Here is a 22,222-nt window from a genome sequence, read left to right as displayed (position 1 = left end):
AAACATAGCTCATTTAAAACTTGTAGAAAACATCGGAAGGCAGCCCTGTTCAGGGAAGGTTCTTAATGTCTGACATTTTATTATTTTGTATGTAGTGGTACCTCGGGTTAAGAACTTAATTCGTTCCCATATCTCAGCTGCTTAGAACTCAGCTTGTTGCCTCGACTGTTAGTACAGTGGTACCTCGGGTTAAGAACTTAATTCGTTCCGGAGGGCCGTTCTTAACCTGAAACTGTTCTTAACCTGAAGCACTACTTTAGCTAATGGGGCCTGCTGCCGCCGCTGTGCCACCAGAGCACGATTTCTGTTCTCATCCTGAAGCAAAGTTCTTAATCCAAGGTAATATTTCTGGGTTAGCGGAGTCTGTAACCTGAATCGTCTGTAACCTGAAGCGTCTTTAACCCAAGGTACCACTGTATTTTGCTGAAAGCCGCCCAGAGTGGCTGGGGAAATCCAGCCAGATGGACGGGGCATAAATATTATTCTTATTCTTATTCTTATTCTTATTCTTATTCTTATTAATGAATGCTCTCTCCACAGCTGAATGGCAATGCCTCTTCAAAAGCTACCTGCCACAGAGAGTTGTGTATTTGTATCTTGGTGCTTTTAATTTGTGAACAACCCCAGGAGATATAGTTAACCGGGGGGGGGGGGTTATATAAATGCCATAAATAAATTTGTTATGTTTCTGGGTGTGTGTGTGCAGTTTAAATCCCTGGAGCAGGAGGAGAGAGCTTGCTCCCCCCCAGATAGAAATCTCTCCCCATTAAAGAGCGCATTGCAAAGTTATGTTGGTGCCCTTCCTTAGGCACCCTTGCCTAAGGTGGTTTGCCCTTAAGCACCAGAATTCCCCAAAAGGGTATTCTGCACATGCTCAGATGCAGCCTCTCTCTCTCTCTCTCCTTACCCCAGGAGCAGAGAAGACTCTTCATGGCAAAGAATTCTGGGGCTCATCCATTCTCAAGTTCAACCTCAAACTGGGAGAAGAAATGGTAAGATAGTCGTGGGAAGGAACGTGGGATGAAAGCATCCTTTTTCTGTTCTTTTTTAAACTTCCCAAATATAGCCTTGTTAGCTGCCCTCTGTTCATCCTGCTGTTGATCGCTCTCCTCCTGCTTTTAGGGATTTAAACTGCACAGATTAAGCCATCATCCCTCCGATGTTCCTGTGCTGATATTCTCTCTCTCTCTCTCTCTCTCTCTCTCTCTCTCTCCAAGAGCATATCTAATAAAAAGATGAGAGGCTGTTCAAAAATTCACTTTAATAAGCAGTGCGGTGGGTCTCTGAACAGTCGTCTCCCGACGGATGCACATTTTACCTGGCACAGTACATGAAATTGCTGTTCATCATCACAGTGGCAGAGGTCTGGGACATGATGTCCGCAGGTTTCATGCAGGCAGCATGGACTAAGGCGGTTACAGCGCTGATTCCACAAAATGCTCTTTGCTTGCTCATGTACTCATTTTAAATCTTTGGTGGGGCCTACTTTGACAAATGCTCTCAGAAGAGTTACCTTAAAAATGCTCTTTAAACAACTAAAGAGCATAAGACAAAACATCCAGGATTTGCCAGCCTCTGCACACACCTTGCTAGCTGGGCTAGCAAGGCGCATTGTCTGGGGAGATTCTCAAGAGCCACATAGGGATGGCTGGAGGGCCACATTCAGAGAAGCAGAGAATCGTAAAGTTGGAAGGGACCCCGAGGAACATCTAGTCCAACCCCCTGCAATACAGGAATATGCAGCTGTCCCATACGGGGTTCGAACCTGCAACCTTGGTGTTATCAGCATCACACTCTAACCAGCTGAGGACCCAGCTACACTCATCAATTACCGTATTTTTCGCTCCATAACACGCACCCGACCATAACACGCACGTAGTTTTTAGAGGAGGAAAATCCGTAGGCATGCCTCCCGTAGGCATTCTCTCCATAACAAGCACAGACATTTCCCCTTACTTTCTAGGAGGAAAAAAGTGAGTGTTATGGTGCAAAAAATACGGTATATCGTTTTAACTGTGTTATAAACATGTGACACCAGATGGCACTGCAGAGCCGTGATCCATCACCAAGGGGATTTTGCATTGAGAGCTTTTATAGCGGGTTTTTCTATCAGTGTAGATCCAACCTGAGGCTGCACATCCCTAGGCTAGATGGTAAGCAACCCTTGTAACACCATGAGCCATGTATCACTATGAATGAACAGTGAAAAGGACATCTGGATCCCATCAGCCTCTCTTCTAAATAGGGATGGACAAATCTGTCAATTTCAGTTCTCTCAGCTTCTCATATTTCCAAGTCTTCAGTTCTTCACATTTCTGCTATGCTTGGTTCTTGTTTAAACATGTTTTTGTGTGCAATTTTGCCCAATACACACACTTTTGCAAGGCAGTTTTCCTTCTTTGTGAGGGATAAAAGGTAAAGGGACCCCTGACCGTTAGGTCCAGTCGTGACCGACTCTGGGGTTGCGGCGCTCATCTTGCTTTATTGGCCGAGGGAGCCGGCGTGCAGCTTCCGGGTCATGTGGCCAGCATGACTAAGCCGCTTCTGGCGAACCAGAGCAGCGCACGGAAACACCGTTTACCTCCCCACCGGAGCGCTACCTATTTATCTACTTGCACTTTGACGTGCTTTCGAACTGCTAGTTTGGCAGGAGCAGGGACCGAGCAATGGGAGCTCACCCCGTCACGGGGATTCGAACCGCCAACCTTCTGATCGGCAAGTCCTAGGCTCTGTGGTTTAACCCACAGCGCCACCCACGTCCCTTCTTTGTGTGGGATAACCAGCCTCATATAACTGGCATGCTGATGTCTAATTAATGCAGGAAGGGGTTCATGCCATAGAGTAAGCCAGTGGTTTTTTGGGGGGGGGGACGCAGGGGTATCCATACCCCTAAACATTTTGTGAATCTAAGTTTGGTCTCATTGAGGGGCAGTATTTCAATATGAGTAGGAAAATGAGAGTACCCCTAAACATTTTTTTTAAAGAAAAAAGCACTGGAGTAAGCTGTCCTGTCAGGTTTAGCGAGAATCAGCTCAGACTACATGGTTCTCACAAGCCACTATTGAGCTCCTATGTCAATAACTTAAGAACTTTCACCCCTGTAACAAAGCCACATTTTACTGCCAGTGCAACTTTTTCTGAATGCTGTATGGAAAAGCACATCACTCTGACCTTTGGTGAGTTTGTAAGTAAACCATTTTTAACTTACCAAATGTGACTTCTTTTCCTATGCTGGAGGAAGAGGCAAAATTTGGAATTCACTTTGAAGGGCATAGTTTAAAGGTCTAACAACCTATATTTCCACGCTTTACTTTGCTGAATGTTTCGTGGCTTTAAATATCCGCTGGGGTCCTCTCACCAAAGAGTACTTGCTCCAAACTTGGATCTTGGCATTCAGGAATTTTCCTTTTTATATACCTATTATTTTTTCCTTGAACCGACTCTCTGTATGTTAGCTTCACTGGTATATGCCTTTTCATGCACAATTCACCCCGTATTTAGAACACGTTAGGTGGCTGCAGAGCTGCTTTGTGAGATTTGCAGAAGTGCGGATTTTGGGGGGCTGCGTGCATTTGGTGGGCTTGCCTTTAAATGCTGACTTAATCCCATTTCTCCCCCCTGCCTGCTTCTAACACTAGTATAGTATTTAAGGTGGGGGGGCACCCTCTCTCGCTTTTTCTGCTAAGGCCCTGAGTGCTACTGATGTGAGTCACAGATGCCAGCAGGTGAGCAGAAGCCTATGTGAAAATACTCACCCTGCCCTAAATCAAATCTCTCAACAAACGGTGGAGGGGTCCTCCCTCGCTCTTCCAGTTTCTACTTCATTCTCCAGGCTCCTCTGTTCCCTTTCGTGACCTCCTCTTTCATAGGCAGCGAGCAATTTAAACCAGCCTCTGAGGCTGGAAGGGCGACCTTTTGTTGAGAAGCAGCGGACAAAAGCAACCTCCCCCTGGTTACCTTAATTCCAGGCTGCCATTACCAGGCATTCCTGCTTTTCGATGGCAGTCAAAAGGAGTTCGCCACGGGAGTCAGGATGTGGGGCAGCTGCAGGTTGAATGGCTGCAGAAGCAGGGAAGGATCCACACCCTTGCCTGCCATTGCTGCCAGAGTGCTTTTAACACAGACCCAGAGTGGGTGGATGACACTCGCAATTATGTGTAATGGATTCTTAGTGGATGAGCTGGCACTGCTCGGACAGGGTGCGCAGGCTCCCAGCTTTCCCCTTTCACCAGGAAGACTGTCTTGATTTTTTGGCTCCTGATGGTAGGGAATCGCTCGTTTTGGTTGGAGTCTGAAGCTCAAAGCACACAGGCAGTTAGAAGGCAGATGAGTTGCTGGATAAGATCTGCAGAGCCCTCCTGCCTAACACGAAACCGTGCAAAAATGGAGCTGAGTGCTTTATGCCCATTTAGAGAAATCTTGCATCTCTGCACGTTTTAGTACTGCTGGCTCTTAATTTATTTTGCCGCAAACCAAACCCAGCGTGAACCATTGGAGACTAAGCTGATTCCATTGGAATCACAGACAGATGGGTGGGTTTCCCTGGTTGTGTAGGGCGTGTGGAAAGTGTGGAAAAAGAGTCTGTTAAACCTTTAAAATATCCCCTTCAAAGTTGCTTCCATGCTTCCTCTCTTCTCTTGACATGGAAAGACAGCACATGTTTGGTAAGTTAAAAATGGTTTACTTACAAACTCTTCAAAGGTAAGATTCATGTGCTTTTCCATGTAGCAGTCAGAAAACACAGGCAGTAAGACTTAGGTTGCAAAATGGTGTAGGTTTCTAAATTATTTGTATAGAAACAGAATGATGGCTCGTGTAAGGAGGAGGTCTGAGCTTGGAGCAACCAGCTCAGAACTCCTTACTCATAGGAGTTCCCATGGTGGAATGGGAGAACAAAGAGCTCCAAATTTATTGGAAATCATCAAGAACATTGTTCAAATGGACCAAAAGTTCATTTAGACCAGCAATCTACTTCCACAGAAGCCAAATCAGAGAAGCCACAGAAGCTGAGCAAGAGGGCATCTGAAAACCTTGATCTTTTTTAGGTCACCTCTTATTTTAATTATTATTTGAATGTTTTAAATAGCTGTTTTAACTGTTTTTACTGATAATATTTTTTTAAAAAAATCTGCTTTGAGGGTTTTTGTTATTTTTAAAGTCCAGCAACATACAAATTTTATGAAATGAAATTTAAAGTATGTGTGTGTGTGTGATGGAATCGCATCTGCTGGAGCGAAGATGGGGTTTGGGGTGAATGCCAAAAGCCTTGCAGATGACAAGTGTCGTATTGAGAGAAATCCCCTCGTGTCGGTGTTTCCATCTGGGGCACAAAAGTCCATTGACTTCCACGTCATCCGATGACCAGAATTTTAAAAATAGAAAGAAAAACAGCTAAAAATAGCGCTGGGAGGATCTTGGCAGCAGAGCAGTGCTCGAAAAGAAAAACACCCTACGACGTGCCCACTTTCAGCTGAAACATTCAGACCCACGAAAGCTTTTGTGGTGCTGGCACAGAAGGATGGAGGCTTATTTCCCCGTGACCCTTCCTCTAGTTTTGTTTTGTTTTCAAATCCTGCACATTCCTCTCTGCTCTTCCTAGCCCCCCCTGGATTAGTTCCTTGCAGTGCCAAATACACAGGGCGAGGTGGGAACCATCACTTTCTAGGTGTGCCTTTCCCTCCATCTTAATCCTCTAAAAGCCATGCCTTTGCCTGGCATCTGCAGCAGGGCTTAGCCAAGGCTGCTTCCCCACAGCCTTACACTGTTTCCTCGCAAGCAGGACTTGAGCACAAAAGCCATCTGCCCTCCTGCCGTTTCCAGCAGCTGGTATCCAGAAGTATGGCTGCCTCCAACTGCAGAGACAGGGCAGAGCCATCCTGCCTAGTAGCCATCGACAGCTGTCTCTTCTATGAATCTTTTTTTTTTATATAAAATATTTATTAATTTTTTTTGAAATATAACAGTAAAAATGAAAAAGAAAAAAGAAAAATACAAAATAAAAGCAGTTAAAAACATACATATTTTCTATTACTTATTTTCCTTTAGCTTATTTCCCGGACCTCCTCATACCTCCCTTTTTTGTATTCCACTTCAATTTATTGGTTCAGCAAATCCTTACCATTAAATTTTAACCCGTTTATAACCCTTTTTTCATATTCTCTTAGATCATTACAGCTGGAAACCCCTTAATTGCTATCCAACATCATTCTATCATTCATTAATTTTACGATATTTCTGTAGATAGTCTTTAAATTTCTTCCAGTCTTCTTCCACCGACTCTTCTCCCTGGTCTCGGATTCTGCCAGTCATTTCTGCCAATTCCATATAGTCCATCACCTTCATCTGCCATTCTTCCAAAGTGGGTAAATCTTGTGTCTTCCAATTCTTGTATCTTCCAATTCTATGAATCTGTGTAAGCCATCTAGGTTGGGGACCATCACTGCCTCCTGTGGCAGGGAGTTCCATAGTTTAACTCTGGGCTGCCTGAATAAGTACTTCATTTTCTCTGTCCTGAATCTCCCAACATGAAGCTTCATTGGTTGCCTGTGAGTTCTAGTGTTAGGAGGGAAGAAAAACTTTTCTCTCTCCGCTTTCTACATGCCATGTATGATTTTATAAACTTCTATCCCATCTATATTTTTAATTTATTATTTATTAAATTTGTATACCGCCCTTCAGACGTCTATCTCAGGGCAGTCCACAGCCTCTTACAGTGGTGCCTCTGGTTAATAATAATAATAATAATAATAAATTTTTATTTATATCCCGCCCTCCCCAGCCAAAGCCGGGCTCAGGGCGGCTAACAACAATCAAATAAACAATCAAATAATAACACATTCTAAAAATGTTTCATTATAAAAATTAGTTAAAATCAAATTGATGGCAACCGATTAAACAAAATTCTGTGCAGGTTGCCAGAGGAGGGAGTCAGGCTGCGCCCTGACCAAAAGCCTGGCGGAACAACTCTGTCTTGCAGGCCCTGCGGAAAGATGTCAGGTCCCGCAGGGCCCTAGTCTCTTGTGACAGAGCATTCCACCAGTTTGGAGCCGCAGCCGAGAAGGCCCTGGCTCTAGTTGAGGCCAGCCTAACCTCTCTGAGGCCTGGGACCTTGAGGATGTTATTATTTGCCGACCGTAGGTTTCTCTGTGGGGCATACCAGGAGAGGCGGTCCCGTAGGTACGAGGGTCCTAGGCCGTATAGGGCTTTAAAGGTTAAAACCAGCACCTTAAACCTGATCCTGTACTCCACCGGGAGCCAGTGCAGCTGGTATAATACCGGATGAATGTGCTCTCGCAGCGAAGACCCCATAAGGAGTCTCGCCGCGGCATTCTGCACCCGCTGGAGTTTCTGGGTCAGTCTCAAGGGCAGCCCCACGTAGAGCGAGACTTTCAGGTAGAGCGAGACTTTCACGTAGAGCGAGACTGGGTCAGTCTCAAGGGCAGCCCCACGTAGAGCGAGAGTTTCTGGGTCAGTCTCAAGGGCAGCCCCACGTAGAGCGAATTAAGAACTTAATTCGTTATGGAGGTTCTTAACCTGAAACTGTTCTTAACCTGAGGTACCACTTTAGCTAATGGGGCCTCCCACTGCTGCTGTGCCACTGGTGCGCGATTTCTGTTCTCATCCTGAGGTAAAGTTCTTAACCCGAGGTAGTACTTCTGGATTATCGAAGTCTGTAACCTGAAGCGTCTGTAACCCAAGGTACCACTGTACTTGCTTTTTAAACCAAGACATCCCCAAACGCTGCCATCCTTCCTCAGAAGGGAGTGGCTCCATCCATCTGATCGTTTGGGTGGCACTTTTCTGACTCTACAATATCCTTTTTGAGCTGAAGTGACCAGAACGGCACACGGTATTCCAATTGCAGTCGTACCATAGATTTGCTTTATTTTCAATTCCTTTCTTAATGATCCCTGGCATGGAATTTGCCATTTTCAGAGCCGCTGCAACCGAGGTTGACATCTTCACCAAGGCAGGCCAAAGAACTAGGAATAATAATAATAATAATAATAATAATAATAATAATAATAATAATTTATTATTTATACCCCGCCCATCTGGCTGAGTTTCCCCAGCCACTCTGGGCGGCTCCCAATCAGTGTTAAAAACAGTACAGCGTTACATATTAAAAACTTCCCTGAACAGGGCTGCCTTAAGATGTCTTCTGAATGTCAGGTAATTATTTATCTCTTTGACATCTGATGGGAGGGCGTTCCACAGGGCGAGCGCCACTACCGAGAAGGCCCTCTGTCTGGTTCCCTGTAGCCTCACTTCTCGCAATGAGGGAACCGCCAGAAGGCCCTCGGCGCTGGATCTCAGTGTCCGGGCTGAACGATGGGGGTGGAGACGCTCCTTCAGGTATACAGAACCGAGGCCGTTTAGGGCTTTAAAGGTCAGCACCAACACTTTGAATCGTGCTTGGAAATGTACTGGGAGCCAATGCAGATCTCTCAGAACCGGTGTTATGTGGTCCCGGCGGCCACTCCCAGTCACCAGTCTAGCTGCCGCATTCTGGATTAATTGCAGTTTCCGGGTCACCTTCAAAGGTAGCCCCACATAGAGCGCGTTGCAGTAGTCCAAGCGTGAGATAACTAGAGCATGCACCACTCTGGCAAGACAGTTCGCGGGCAGGTAGGGTCTTAGCCTGCGTACCAGGTGGAGCTGGTAGACAGCTGCCCTGGACACAGAGTTAACCTGCGCCTCCATGGACAGCTGTGAGTCCAAAATGACTCCCAGGCTGCGCACCTGGTCCTTCAGGGGCACAGTTACCCCATTCAAGACCAGGGAATCCCCCACACCAACCCGCTCCCTGTCCCCCCAAAACAGTACTTCTGTCTTGTCAGGATTCAACCCCAATCTGTTAGCCGCCATCCATCCTCCAACACGTAGGAAATGTTTTCTGGCCTTTCCACCCCCTTTCCAACACAACACAACACGGACTTGCAGTGCAAGGCACTAATCGGCTAGAGGCAGCAACAGGAGGAGGGGAGGGAAAACCAAAAGCTTGTGTGAGGGAAGAGGCAAGTGGGATGGATCTGAAAATAGGCAGTGAGTCTAAACAAAGCAGCGGGCCATATTCCTTGGGGGCTCTCACTTAATCATCCTGGCATTCTGTCAGTGCCCTGAGCTGCTGATGGGCTCTGAGGGAAGAAGAGGAGCTGCTGATTTTACAAATACCTGCTGCCTGCTGCCTTGTAGAACTGCAATAACTTAAGTGGGACCTTGCTAGCTTATACTAAAGGTCTACCTTTAGCATTTATATTTCTGGGAAGCTCACCAAAATGGTGTGTCTCCGGGGTGGGAAACCTCTACTCCAGGGTCTCCCAAACTTGGGTCTCCAGCTGTTTTTGGACTACAACTCCCATCCTCCCTAGCTAGCAAGACCAGGGCTCAGAAAGTGATGGGAATTGTAGTCGAAAAACAGCTGAAGACTCAAGTTTGGGAAACCCTGAACCAGACTTGGCCTGCTCGGGGTTCAAATGGGGCCTGGGAGGCTGTTTTCCCCAAACCATGCCCAATTGCCTCACACATGGAGATACACAACCAGAGGCCTGAAAGACAGCTCAGTGTTCAATGTGAATTGGGTGTAATTCATTGGGTGTGGCTAAAGGGCACTGAAATGCATTACACTGTTATTTTTTTAGCTACCAGCAGGTGGAGCTGTTGCTCCTCCTGACTCAGTTATAAGGAATGTTCTATGGAAAGGAACAGTGGTCCTGCCCTGGGTGGGCCAAAAAGATTAAGCATTTTGATGCTGGATTGCTTGCGTTGATCATGGATCTAAAGGTCCCTGTCATGTACCATAACAAATTCATATGTACTACAATACTTCCAATCTTTGTTATTCGAAAATGCTGATTGTGTAAATAAGAAGCCTGAGTAGCGTTGCTGCTGGACAGGATTATGCTAATAAATGAATTTTAACACTAGGCAGATGCTGTTTTGAGCAGTGGGTTGACATGTGCTTTGACAGCTGAAAATGCCAATTTTAGCATATACAGTCCAGGCGCAACACTTTGGTAACAGACTCTAGACAGGGAGGCTCTAGCTGTCCCGGGTGACCAGATGCAGAAGGGAGGGGCTGTGGTGCAGTAGCAGAGACGCAGCAGCTTCCCGGCTTCATATCTCTGGAAGCTAAAAGGATCACAAAGCAGGGCTGGGGAAGACCTGTCTTAACATGAGAACAGATGCTAGTCCCAGGAACAGGCAGATCAGGATCTGTTCTTTTGGGCAGAGACGCCTGTGCCACAGTAGTCCATCCTCTCATAACTTCTGGATTTGATTACTGCAACATGTTCTATGTGGGGGCTACCCTTGTAGACACCTTGGAAAATTCAACTGTCCCAAAACGTGTTTTCCATTTTGTAAATCAACCTTAAGAATAAAATAAGATGGAATCGGGATTAAGGGGTTTTTCTCAGGATGGCGGAGAGCATGTGTTGTGTGTCCCATTGATGTGGTGGTTTTGGTACTCGCCCTTCTTCTGGTGAGAAATGGGGGATCGGGGAGGAGGGCCAGCTGGTGAAGAGTGAGAAATGTCCCTGTTTTCATCTGAGGAATGTTGGAGGGTAGGGCATTCTCTCTGGCAGCCCACAAGTTGCGGAATTCCACCCATACAGGTGTGTTTGTCTTCTCTATACAATGGTACCTCGGGTTAAGTACTTAATTCGTTCCAGAGGTCCGTTCTTAACCTGAAACTATTCTTAACCTGAAGAACCACTATAGCTAATGGGGCCTCCCGCTGCCTCCGGAGCACGATTTCTCTTCTCATCCTGAAGCAAAGTTCTTAACCCGAGGTACTATTTCTGGGTTAGCGGAGTCTGTAACCTGAAGTGTATGTAACCTGAGGTACCACTGTACAGGTTTGGGCGAATGCTGAAAACACATCTTTTATCCTGATGTTTGATCCCTACACTGTGTGTTTTCAGGACCTACTCCATTATCTGTGATTGTGATCTGTTTTAGCTTTTAATTTTAAGTTGTTGTAACCAGTGCTTTTTTTCTGGTGGGGACGCAGGGGTACACATACCCCTAAACATTTTGAGTGGCAGTATTTCAATTTGAGTAGGAAAATGAGAGTACCCCTAAACATTTTTTTAGAAAAAAAAGCACTGGTTGTAACTCACCCTGACACCTGCTGGTGAAGGGCAGTTTAAAATAAATAATAATAATAATAATAATAATAATAATAATAATAATAATACTTCCTGTCTGCTGGATGATTTGCAACTAGTCATCAAGGATGTCTGATTGCAAAAGTGAAGAGCACATGCTTCTGACTGCAAGTTCCTTCCTCAGCATCTCCATGCAGGAGTTAGGTTCCTGTCTGAAACTGGAGAAATTACTTTAATTGTTGGACTTTTGTTCCCATCAACCCTAGTCAGCACATCCCATAGTCAGGGGTGATGGGAATTGTAGTCCATAAAATCTGGAGGGCATCATGTTGTCTGGTGTAAGTAATTAGCTCCACCCTTTAAGAAAGTCGTGATCTGGTTCTCTGGATTGTGGCCCAGCTCTTTACTTAAAGGTGCCAACATGCCAAGAAAGGAAGACGCTTCCTGTTTCTCCAAAGAGGTGCATAGAAAAGGGAACTTTCAGTCCTTCACAGCATTTTTTCCCACCAGCTTGCAGCTGAAATTTCCCCGCTGTGGTCAGTAAGTAGAACACCACCGGTCTGCTTTTGAGAAGCTCCCTTAGCCAAGCTAAACCACTGTCTGGCCCAAGTCAGTATCATATGTTCCAAGTCTGTCCACACCTCTGGGTTGCAAAATCTCCATCGTGGTTTTACTAGAGCTCCTAAGATCTGCCACCAATGTAAGTGAGGGGGCAAAATGATTTCCCATGCAGCCACAGCAGGAAACCCACATGACCATGTTTCAAAAAGCAGTTTGCTGGCTGGCATATTTCACTGAAATTTGTTTGTTTTCATAAAATTTATGCACCACTTGATTGTAAAGAACCTCAGGTTTACAGAAGGAATAAAACAGTGAAATTACTGTCAAAAACAATTATTTGAAACATTTTTAAAACCTGCGATGAACTTTAAAACACATGTCAAGTTTCTGCATTTCTGGGTAGGCTTGCCTAAGCAAAGATGCTTTTAGCAGGGGCCAAAAAGAGTAAGGGGAAGACGTCTGCCTGCTGTCAATAGGCAGGGAGTTCCACAGTGTACTAAAAGATTGATTTCTTACAAACTCAGAATGAATATTATGTGGCACATGTAACTGTGCCAGTTTCACAGATTGAAGCAGTCAGGTGGGCATATATGAGGTAAGGTGATCTTGAGAGTCAACTCATGCGCTTGCTTTCTCTCCATTTGGGTACATATTGTGTTAAGTTGTGGGTGAACATATCAGACGACACAGCGATTCTTCAAACAGCTCTTGTTTATTCACAGGCCAGAACTGAACTGAAGGGGCCAGCCAGCCTGTTTATATAGAGCTCCACTACAACGCAACAGTAACCACTTTCTATAACTATCCAATCACTGAACGTCACTTTCAATTCCTTATTCGCATATGTGGACCTGAGTGAAAACTATCTACAGTATCCCCCTGCTGGCCCAGGGTGAGAACTTCAGTACATAACATATTGTCACCTGTATGCTCTTAAATCAGGAATGAAATTCTCTGGCCCTACAAGTGTTGGCAGACTTACTTTGAAGCAGCCTGTGCAGGTGCTGATTTTAAATTCCCAGGTATGTTCGTTTTAACTTATAAAAGTAGTGGGTTGTATCCAACTATGTTCAATCCAGAGTGGTTTCACTGAAACTGATAGATCTACTGTAAGTTTGTTATGCTCATTAACTTCAATGGGTTAATCTGAGTAGAAACGCCATGTACAACCTTTTGTTTTTTATTCATGATTGAAGGGTATCCAAACAAGGAAGTGTTTTATTGTAAACATGCCTGGCACATTTTGGCACAATTGCCTTGATCAAGAGCTTATTCGCATATTTCTCTGCAAACTTGATCAAGAAATCTCTGTTGCAAGAGAGGTTTCTCAATCACGTTTGCAAAGAAATAGGTGAATTAGCCTTTGATAAAGGCCATTGTGCCATCTTTGAGACGCGCTGCTCTTTCTTGCACCATGCCTTTCTGTGTTGCCTGGTTTTGTTTGTTTGTTTGTATGTGTTTCCTTTTTAATTCGTGAACATTTCCAGAGAGGTAGCCTCTAATGAGTGGTCCATGAAAAATAATGCCACATTTGCACTAACCAGGCAGTGAGTGAATGGGTACTAAATGTTAGCAAATCTAAACTGTTCGGCTTCATGATGATTTGACATTGTATTGCACTGTTTAATTGAATATCATTGTAATGTTGTTGTTGGCTGTTTGAAAACTCCCCTGGAATGGAAATGTGAGCAAGTTATGAAAAACACAATGCCTGCTGCTGAAGATCAAGCTGCTGTGAAATAAGTTTGTAATCCTTCTTATCCCAGTTCCCCAGCAGTTCTCTCTTTTCCAAAGGTGTCTGCTCTTTTGCTAAGGAAACAGCTCTACAAGGAGAATCCTCCCTTCCTGAAGGCTGAGTTGTTAATAATGAAATGACAGCAGGGGCGCCGACTTATAAAAAATATTGGGGGGGCCCATACCGGGGTCCTGCCGCTGGTTCGCTCGGGTAGCCGGGAGAACGCAGTTCGAGGTGGCGGTGTTGGGGAGAGACCCTCGCTCAGGGCGCCACTAGACTTGGCGGCCGGCGGCCTATCTGGGGGGTTTTGGAGCGTATTTCGGCGGAGCGATTGGGGAGGAGGGGGCTTGTTGCCGGATTCTTCAGCTGGGCCGGAGATCCGCTGCTGGGGGGTCCCTGGGCCGAGTTGTGAGCACAGCCTGCTGAAGGGAGATCCAGCCGATTGCGCGACGGGGACGGCCGGGGCTCTCCGGCTAGGGCGCGCGGCTGGCTGGCTGGCGAGGGAGCAGGTGGGGAGGAGGCGGGGGTCCTCACTCTCTTAGGAAACGCACCCGCGCGCCCGATTGCCACGAAGTCCGAAGGGTGTGTGTGTGGAATTAAAAAGCAAAAACGAGATACGGGCAGGGCAGGCAAAGAGTTTTCTGCAAGAGGATGGAGGGCAGGTTGAAGAGAAAATCACTCAGGATGAGACAGTCAAATCAGCCATGATAAAATGGGCTCAGGATATTGGGTATAACATCATGTTTGAGGACTGGGAAAGGTTATGGACCACCGGAATGAAATTCACGGCATGTAATGCCTTGAAGGAAAATATTATGAAAATGATTTATAGGTGGTACATGACCCCAGTCAAGCTTGCAAAAATATATCACCTGTCTGATAATAAATGTTGGAAATGTAAGGAGGCTGAAGGGACATTCTTTCACCTCTGGTGGACTTGTCCAAAAGTGAAGGCCTTCTGGGAAATGATCTATAATGAGTTAAAAAAGGTATTTAAGTATACCTTTCCCAAGAAACCAGAGGCCTTCCTCTTGGGCATTGTTGGCCAGAAAGTGTTAAAGAAGGATAGAACTTTCTTTATGTATGCAACTACAGCAGCAAGAATACTTATCGCAAAATATTGGAAGACACAAGATTTGCCCACACTGGAAGAGTGGCAGACGCAATTGATGGACTACATGGAACTGGCTGAAATGACTGGCAGAATCCGAGATTTGGGAGAAGAAACAACGGAAGAGGACTGGAAAAAATTTAAGGACTATTTACAAAAACAATATAAGTTGTATGAATGTTAAAAATTTACACGATTCGGAAACTATAGCTTCAGCAATTAGATTTGGGAAACAGGAAATTATATTTTAAGTAAGAAAAGGTCAAAATCTAAGGTAATACTATGTTTAATTTAAGATATAAGTAACTGATGAAAAGTATGTTAAATTTAGAGGTATAGTATTTGAAAAGTACAAAATAAGGTACGAAACAAGGTAATAATTTGCTGATATCTTTATTATAAAGAATGCAGGGTAAGGGAGATGCGAGGAAGTCCAGTTAGTTATATAAAAAATGTGTTGAATGGTTGGTTTTCTTTTCTTCTTTTTCTTTTTTTCTTTTTCTTGTTCTTTTACTTTTTTCTTCAGTGTATGTTTCTAACTTTGTATTTGAAAACTTAATAAAATATTTATAAAAAAAGAAGAAGAGAAAATCCTTTCGCTTTTCTGGGGCTCAGGGAAGTCTCAGAGCCGGAGGTTGGGGAAGGGACCCCCTTTGCTCTGCCCTCTTCTCCCGTCTTAGATTTGCATGGGGGTCCCTGCCCGAGCTTGCCTGGCCAACGGGCCACACAAGGGCCGCGCTCTACGCGGCGCGCCTTGCTAGCCGCGCAGCTGTCCTCCGCGGCTGCGGAGCGGCCCTGCGCAGGTGCCCAGCCCCTCTGGGCGCCCACTGCGCTGCCAATGACAAGCGGGCGACGTCGCGGGCGGGGAAGGCGTCGCTTTCTTTCCCGATCCTTCATCCTCCCAGTCTTCCAGCCCTTTTTTGGGTTGGAAGCTCGTCTCGTTCGCCCTTCTCCTTTCTTCACCCTGCGCGCAATTTTCCTCCCTCGTCTCCCTCCCCATTTCTCCTTCCTTCCTTCCTGACTGACTGACGGGCTCGGGCTCCGGGTCGGGCTCAGGCTCGGGCTCGGGCTCCGGGTCGGGGTCGGGCTCGGGCTCCGGGTCGGGCTCAGGCTCAGGCTCGGGCTCCGGGTCGGGCTCAGGCTCGGGCTCGGGCTCGGGCTTCGGGTAGGGCTCGGGCTCAGGCTCGGGCTCGGGCAGCCACAGCGTCGGCGGTGTTGGCGCCCTATAAAAGCCACAAACGCGCCCACCGCCGCCCGAGATTATTGGGGGGGCTGAGCCCCCCCAAACGAATTTTTGAGGGGGCTCGGGCCCCCTCAAGCCCCATGGAGTCGGCGCCTATGAATGACAGATGGCTTTTATCTATAAGGGACATTCCTTCTACCCCGCTCTTAATCCTGGGATTCTCTTTGTGGGCAGCTGAATGGTTCGAGGCCCTGCATTGTAAAAAATATCCATTAAGCATTGCAAGTAAAGCCCAAATCCACCAAGGGCTACTCTGCACCTAACTGTGTACTAAACGTTAGCAAATCCATTTATATAATGCAGATAGAGTCGAGAATTTTTATTTTTCAAAAACTCAGCTCCCTGTTTGAAAGGCTGGGTGCGGTGGAAAACATAAGAGAGAGGCTGCTGGATCAGGCCAGCCGCATTGTGTTCTCAGAGATGCCCATGGAAACCTGAATTCAGAACCTGAATGTAGCAGCAATCTCCTCTCCCCACCTGCGACTGGTTTCCAGAAGCACAAAACATAATAATCGTGGTTGGTTCTTGGTTGCTGCTGATAAACCTTCCATAATCCTCTTTTAAAGCCGTCCACGTTGGCGGCCGTCACTGCCTCCTTGCCGGAGGGAGTTCCATAGTTTAACTATGTCCTGCTTGAAGAAGGCTTTTATTTTCCCTTCGGCTTCGCTGGATGTCCCTGCGCTCTAGTATTATGAGAGGAAGGAGAAACAAAACAAAACAAAACAAAACACTTCTTATCTTTTCTGCACGCTGTGAATAATTTGGCTGCTTTTTACTCGCGCTTTCTGCAAACGAAAAAGCCCCCCAAATGCTGCGACCTTTCCTCAAAAGGGCTGTTACTCTTTTCCCGTGATTATGTTTTGGTCGCCCCTTTCCCTCCAAGCTCTACACTGTTCCTTTTTTTAGGGGGGGAGGAAGATGCGTAGCCGGGATTCAGTGCGAGCCCCCGCAGGTTGCACCGAAAATCCAATCTCGGAGCTAATTTTCAAAAGCGGACTTGGGAGAGTTAAAGAGCTCCTGTTGACAGCTGGCAAGCCGGCCGGCCAATCCTAGCTGAAGCTGCTTTGCTGGCCACGCCCCCGTCCTTTCCCTTGCGCTCGCTGATTGGCGGAGCGATGGAAACCCGGACAGGCGCGCGCCCTTCCTATGCTCCATATATAGAGAGAAGCGTAGGGTTCAATAGAAATGTGAGTCTTTTTTTCTGGATTTTTTTCTCCTCCTTCGTTCGATCGGATTTGCAGTCTGGATTTGCGATTTTCTTCTAGTGCTCTGCTAGACGCAGGACGTCAGCCAGCACCGGTTGGTTATGAAAAGCCCGAACTGATTTCTTTTTCCTGCTTCTCCTTATTTTGGCTTAATAATGGCCAAAAGGAGCTCTTTGTTCATTCGAATAGTGGAAGGGAAAAATCTACCAGCCAAAGACATGTGAGTAAAACAAGCAAGCAAGTCAAGCTTTCTTTCCTCATTGCCCACCGCTTGTGATTGTTGTTGTTATTTGATCTGTTATTTATCAAACCCCAGTTCTTTCTTGCTGACGAAGCTAGTGGCGGTGTGTTTGTGATCCTCTGTGAGCTTTACTTAGAAGTTCCACTGATCGCAATGTTTTTTGGTAAGTGTGTGCAAGATTGTAGGCGTCGAGTTGCATCCAACTGAAACCTACTCGGAGTAGACCCACTGACTAGACCTATGTATGTCCATTAATTCCAGTATTCTGTGAGTATGACTAATGCTGGATACGGCCCCTTCCCTCAACACCATACATTTTAAGTATATCTGTTGCACATTCAAAGCACATAACACTCCCCAATGGATTTTGGGAGCTGTAATTTGTTAAGGGCGCTGGGAATTGTAGCCCTGGGAGGGGACAGCTCCAGTTCTCCGGATTCTTTGGAGGAATCCATGTGCTTCAAATGTGTGTTGAATTTGCTGTAAATGTATTGTGTGGGTCTGCCCTTTGCCTCTCTATTGTATGTTAAGACTTTGGTAGCTTTTTAAAAAAGAATTGTGAAATAAGTTTCTCTTTCTCAGTTGGTCAGCTGGTGTTTAAAAACATATTGGAGAAGCTTTTCTGCTTCCTCTTTTGGGGCTGAAAAACAAAATCTGTACACTCTGATTCTAGGGACAGGGTTTGTTTTTTCCCCTCCTGAAAAATCTAGCTTTGCCTTCCCGACGTTGTGTCACCCAAAACATCTGGAAGGTACCTGGTATGTGACGGCAGAGCTAGCCTGAGGAAGCTTACTTATTACCATTTAATTAAAACACAAGCTTGATTGTCAGCCCCTAGCCAACACCTTGTCCTCATTTCAAGCACATTAATTTCTTTCTGTGAGACCAAAAAACGCCGCTAACTGCATGTTTTCCTATTCTGTAACAATAAGAAATCAGTTTTGATGAAGAGGTACATCCTATCTCCCACAAACAGTTGCATTCCCACACCAACCCCACCCCGTCTGCCAAGCCAGCCTCATCTACATGGCCAAATATGTTCATAACATTCTTATTTATTTTTTATTTGCTGTCTGACACTGAATTGTTATAGATTCCGGAGGGGTAGTTGTATCAGTCAGCGGCAGCAAAACTGGCAATGAGTCCGTGGCTCTGTTGAATGGCTCATCATGGCATAAGCTTCTTCTGCCTGATGATGCCACATACAGAGTTATTACAGGCACGTTTCTGAAGCAATTCCCAGTCTCTGCATGAAAGTTGGGTTTAAGACGTAAACTCCATTGGCATGACAAAAGGACAGCACAACATTCAGTGCACCTAAAAATAGCAAAATGGCCTGATCGCTGTTAAAACGTATTTTCCTCCCTCGCTCTCTCTTTCTCAAATCGGGGCTTAAATTGTGCCAGATTTCATGCCAAAGCTTAGGCTCTGGAATCTGTTTCGACACCGGAGCTAAGAGCCGCTGTCACCTCTTTAGAAATCCTTAATCCAGCACTGTGCAGGATAAACATGATTCTGATGAAATGAGAGTGGAGAAGAAATAGGAAGCAGATAAAAAAATCTGCCTGGCCATAGGGAGTCAAACACTGCAAACTCTTACTTGATTTGTATTATAGCAAGATCCCCATTTGCCCATCGCTTTGAAATCCACCCTGAAATGTTTTCTTTGTGTCCTTTCCCAGGGATCTTTCCAAGGTATTACTCTGAAGGAAAAATATTGCATTGAGACTGGCCTGCCAGGATGTTGTAGAAAAGATAGGAGTTCTGTTAAATGACAGGAGTCGAAATTTTAAAAACGAAAACACAGTTTTTAATACCAAGGGCAGAATGTATGGACTTGCTTCACTTTATTCCTGCAACAATCCTGTGAAGTATGCTAGCAGGACCAGTTAACTTAATATCTTTGCAGGAGCCTTATTGAAAGCGTCCTGGGTCCCAAAACTACTATGCTTTCGCCTGCCCTTCTAACATGCTTGCCTCACTTGGAGCGACTGCCCAATGGTTTTAAAAGAATCCCTTAAGAATCAAAATGGAAATGGGCTTCACAAATAAATCATCCTCACTGACCGCTATTGGGACTAGTAAAGAACTTGGTGAGAGTGCTTCTGAGAGTACAAAGGACTTAATGTAGCTCTTTCAATCATTTCTCAGTTCTCTTTAGAGCAGTCCTGTAAGATGGGCATGGATTACCCCCAAAGTTCAGGTTTTGGCAAGTAGGGGGCAGAAAGATGAAGGGTTGCCTAAGACCTGCTATTCCTTGCATGGCTATTCAGCAGAGAGCTTGCTGTTCAACAAGGCGAGCCTATTTTTAGGATTTCAGTGATTTATGGCAAAGTTCTGAAGTAAGTCTTCTATAAACTCCCAGAAAACAGGTTCCCGATGCATATAGTCAGTGCTTTTTTTCTGGGGGGACACAGGGGGATGCATACCCCTAAACATTTTGTGAATCTATGTGTGGCCTCATTGAGGGACAGGATTTCAATATGAGTAGGAAAACGAGAGTACCCCTAAACATTTTTTTTAAAGAAAAAAAAGCACTGCATATAGTAACTTGTACATAAACTGTATGCGGGTAAGATCTGCATGTATAACCATGCACAAGTTATGCGCAAGAGAACCCAGCTTTTTGAAGTGTATCCAGTCACTCACAGAATTAGTTTGCACAAAGTCTTCATTCTTTATGTGTAAGGGGGGGCAGTGTGCGCTAGGCCTCTGCTCTCTCTGTGTGCAATATGTATACATCATGCACATACAACTCTCAGTGTGTACCCCATCATTTGATGGTATTTTTGCCACATAAAGCACTGTGTCACCACTTTAAGCTGTCATGTCTTCCCCAAATAATTATGGGAGCTGTAGTTTATTAATGGTACTGAGAGCTGTTAGGAGACCCATATATTCCCCTCCCATAGCTACAATTCCAGAGTGGTTTAACTGCCAGTCCTTCTTTGCCGGAACCTCCAAAACTTGTTGCTCTGTAAGAGTGAATAGAGTCCTCCTAGACATGAATTATGTGAATGTGGCCTTGGTGCTTTATGGAAGGCCTTGGGGCAATCTCAGGGTGGAGAAGCTAAATCTTCTAAAGAAAGCATTGCAGTGCAATTTAAAAAACTCTATACAGATATTTGCAAGGACAGTACGGAGAGGAACAAGAAAGGCAATATCCTTTGATGCAAACTGTCTGAAATCTCTGAACTTAAGCTCCCTTCTGAGAAAGATGTGTAGTTTCCTTTGCTTGTGGGCTTGGCTTGCAATTATAATGTGGTTTTGATCCAAAACAAAATGGGTTACTTCCTATACCTTAAGAGGCAGGTGGTGGGTGCAGAACGTCCTCCCCTTCACAATTGCAGCCAGCTCTTCAGTGTGCTTGCCTCCGAGGTGGCCTAGATTTGCTGACAACATTGTGCTAGAAAGTGGAAGCCTGTTTAAACCTTTCCTTATCATACTGATCTTCACCCAAGTGAAGGGAAACATTGTAGGGGGCAGCCTGCAGTTTGAGGAAATGGCTTCTCCTCCCTCCCCCTTAAGAGAGACTTGGGCCCCATTCACACTATATATTTAAACCATTATCATACCAGTCATGGCTTTCCCCAAAGAATCTGGGGAGGGTTCTGAGAGCTGTTAAGAGACCCCCAACCCCACAATTAAAGGGGCAGGGGAAGGCCAGACAACACAGGGATGGGGGAGGGTGTTGTGTGGATGCCCCTACATTAATGGGAGGGAGACAGGCAGGTGCAAAACCACATCTTGTTCTTTGTGTGCGGACAAGCCCAGATTTCTCATGTGCAAGGTCTTTGGTTGCAGCGCATAGTCTGGCAATCACTTATTTAGATCCTTCTGTTATCGTGTGTCTCTTGAACCCTTTTTCTGGCTGCTTTCCTTCGCCATGCTCCCCCCGGTATCAGGAGCAGCTGATGAAATAAGAAACAAGTCGAAGGGGTAGGAGGCCTCCCTTCTCTCCTCTGTCAGCTTCTCCCCCCCCCCCCCCCAGTTCATGAATGCCCCAGGTCAACTCCCTGCATTGTAGTCTTCTGTGACAGCTGAAAAGGCTAGTCCATTAATATATTAAAATGAGAACTTTTCTCTGGAAATGTCATGGTGCCCTGTGAACTGGATGAGAGCCCGGGCAATCCCCAGCTATTATTGGGTCCCCTCCCAGCTACACTAAGCTTTTTCTTCTTGTCTGCCCTCTCTTACTGTGTGTTGGGCTGAGGCCTACAGAGCTGAGATAGTGGAGCCATAGGGAGCCAGTATTTACATTCAAGCAGGGCAGAGCGGTACAGCCTTTCCAGGAGGGTACCACTTCAGATTGTAGGGGTGTGTGATTGATAAATTGCATTTATATCCCACCCTTTCCTCCAAGGTGGCATAGAATTGTAGAGTTGGAAGGGACCCCGCTGCAGTGCAGGAATCTCAGCTAAAGTATCTATGGTAGATGGCCATTCAACCTCTGCTGAAAAACCTCCAAGGAAGGAAAGTCCGTCACATCTTGTGGAAGTCTGTTCCACTGTCAAACACCTCATACTGCCACAAAGTTCTTCCTGATGTTTATTCGGAAGCTCCTTTCTTGTAACTTGAATCCATTGGATCGAGTCCTACCCGCCAGAGCAGGGAAAAACCGAGCTTGCTCCATATTCCTTGTGGCAGCCCTTTGAGATATTTGAAGATGGTGCACACGGTTCTCCTCCTGCTCCTTTAATCCCCACAACAGCCCTGTGAGGTAGGTTAAGCTGAGAGGCAGCGACGGGCCTCCAGGGTCACCCAGTGAGCTGTTCATGGCTGTGAGCCCAGCTCTCTCCCAGGTGCTAGTCTGACATGCTAACTCTGGCATAGGCAGACTCTGGCCCTCCAGATGTTTGGGACTACAATTCCCATCATCCCTGACCACTGGTCCTGTTAGCTAGGGATGATGGGAATTGTAGTCCCAAACATCTGGGGGGGGGCGGAGTTTCCCCATGCCTGTGCTAACTATTAATGTTTCAATGTTTTGATGTTGTATTTTAATTTTGTTTTTA

At 45.8% G+C, this 22,222-nt stretch overlaps 2 protein-coding genes across 8 annotated transcripts in view; both read left to right on the top strand.

Annotated features, from left to right (window-relative positions):
• Positions 1 to 13,251, top strand: part of LOC310695391 (uncharacterized protein) — a 31,734-nt gene extending 18,483 nt beyond the window's left edge. Inside the window, exons 5-6 of the mRNA XM_083479681.1 lie at positions 913 to 992; positions 12,395 to 13,251. Of these exons, the coding sequence (XP_083335807.1) occupies positions 913 to 992; positions 12,395 to 12,436 (122 nt within the window). The 3' untranslated portion in view covers positions 12,437 to 13,251. The remainder of the gene's footprint in view (positions 1 to 912; positions 993 to 12,394) is intronic.
• A 3,663-nt stretch (positions 13,252 to 16,914) lies between these two features.
• The window catches only part of RASA4B (RAS p21 protein activator 4B), a 49,828-nt gene continuing 44,520 nt past the window's right edge, over positions 16,915 to 22,222 (top strand). For 4 of the 7 annotated variants that reach the window (XM_083479240.1, XM_083479237.1, XM_083479236.1 and 1 more), the window contains exon 1: positions 16,919 to 17,186. Coding sequence is in view for 2 of the 7 variants with exons in the window: in XM_083479235.1 (XP_083335361.1) it covers positions 17,122 to 17,186 (65 nt within the window). In the remaining 5 variants the exon portion in view is untranslated. Of the gene's footprint in view, positions 17,187 to 17,285; positions 17,371 to 22,222 lie in introns of those variants that run through there. The other 3 variants (XM_083479235.1, XM_083479233.1, XM_083479238.1) reach the window with 3 other exon arrangements.

This window comes from Podarcis liolepis (genome assembly GCF_965112155.1).
Source record: "Podarcis liolepis genome assembly, chromosome: 16".
Lineage (NCBI taxonomy): Eukaryota > Metazoa > Chordata > Lepidosauria > Squamata > Lacertidae > Podarcis > Podarcis liolepis.
This window is presented reverse-complemented; position numbering and strand designations above follow the sequence as displayed.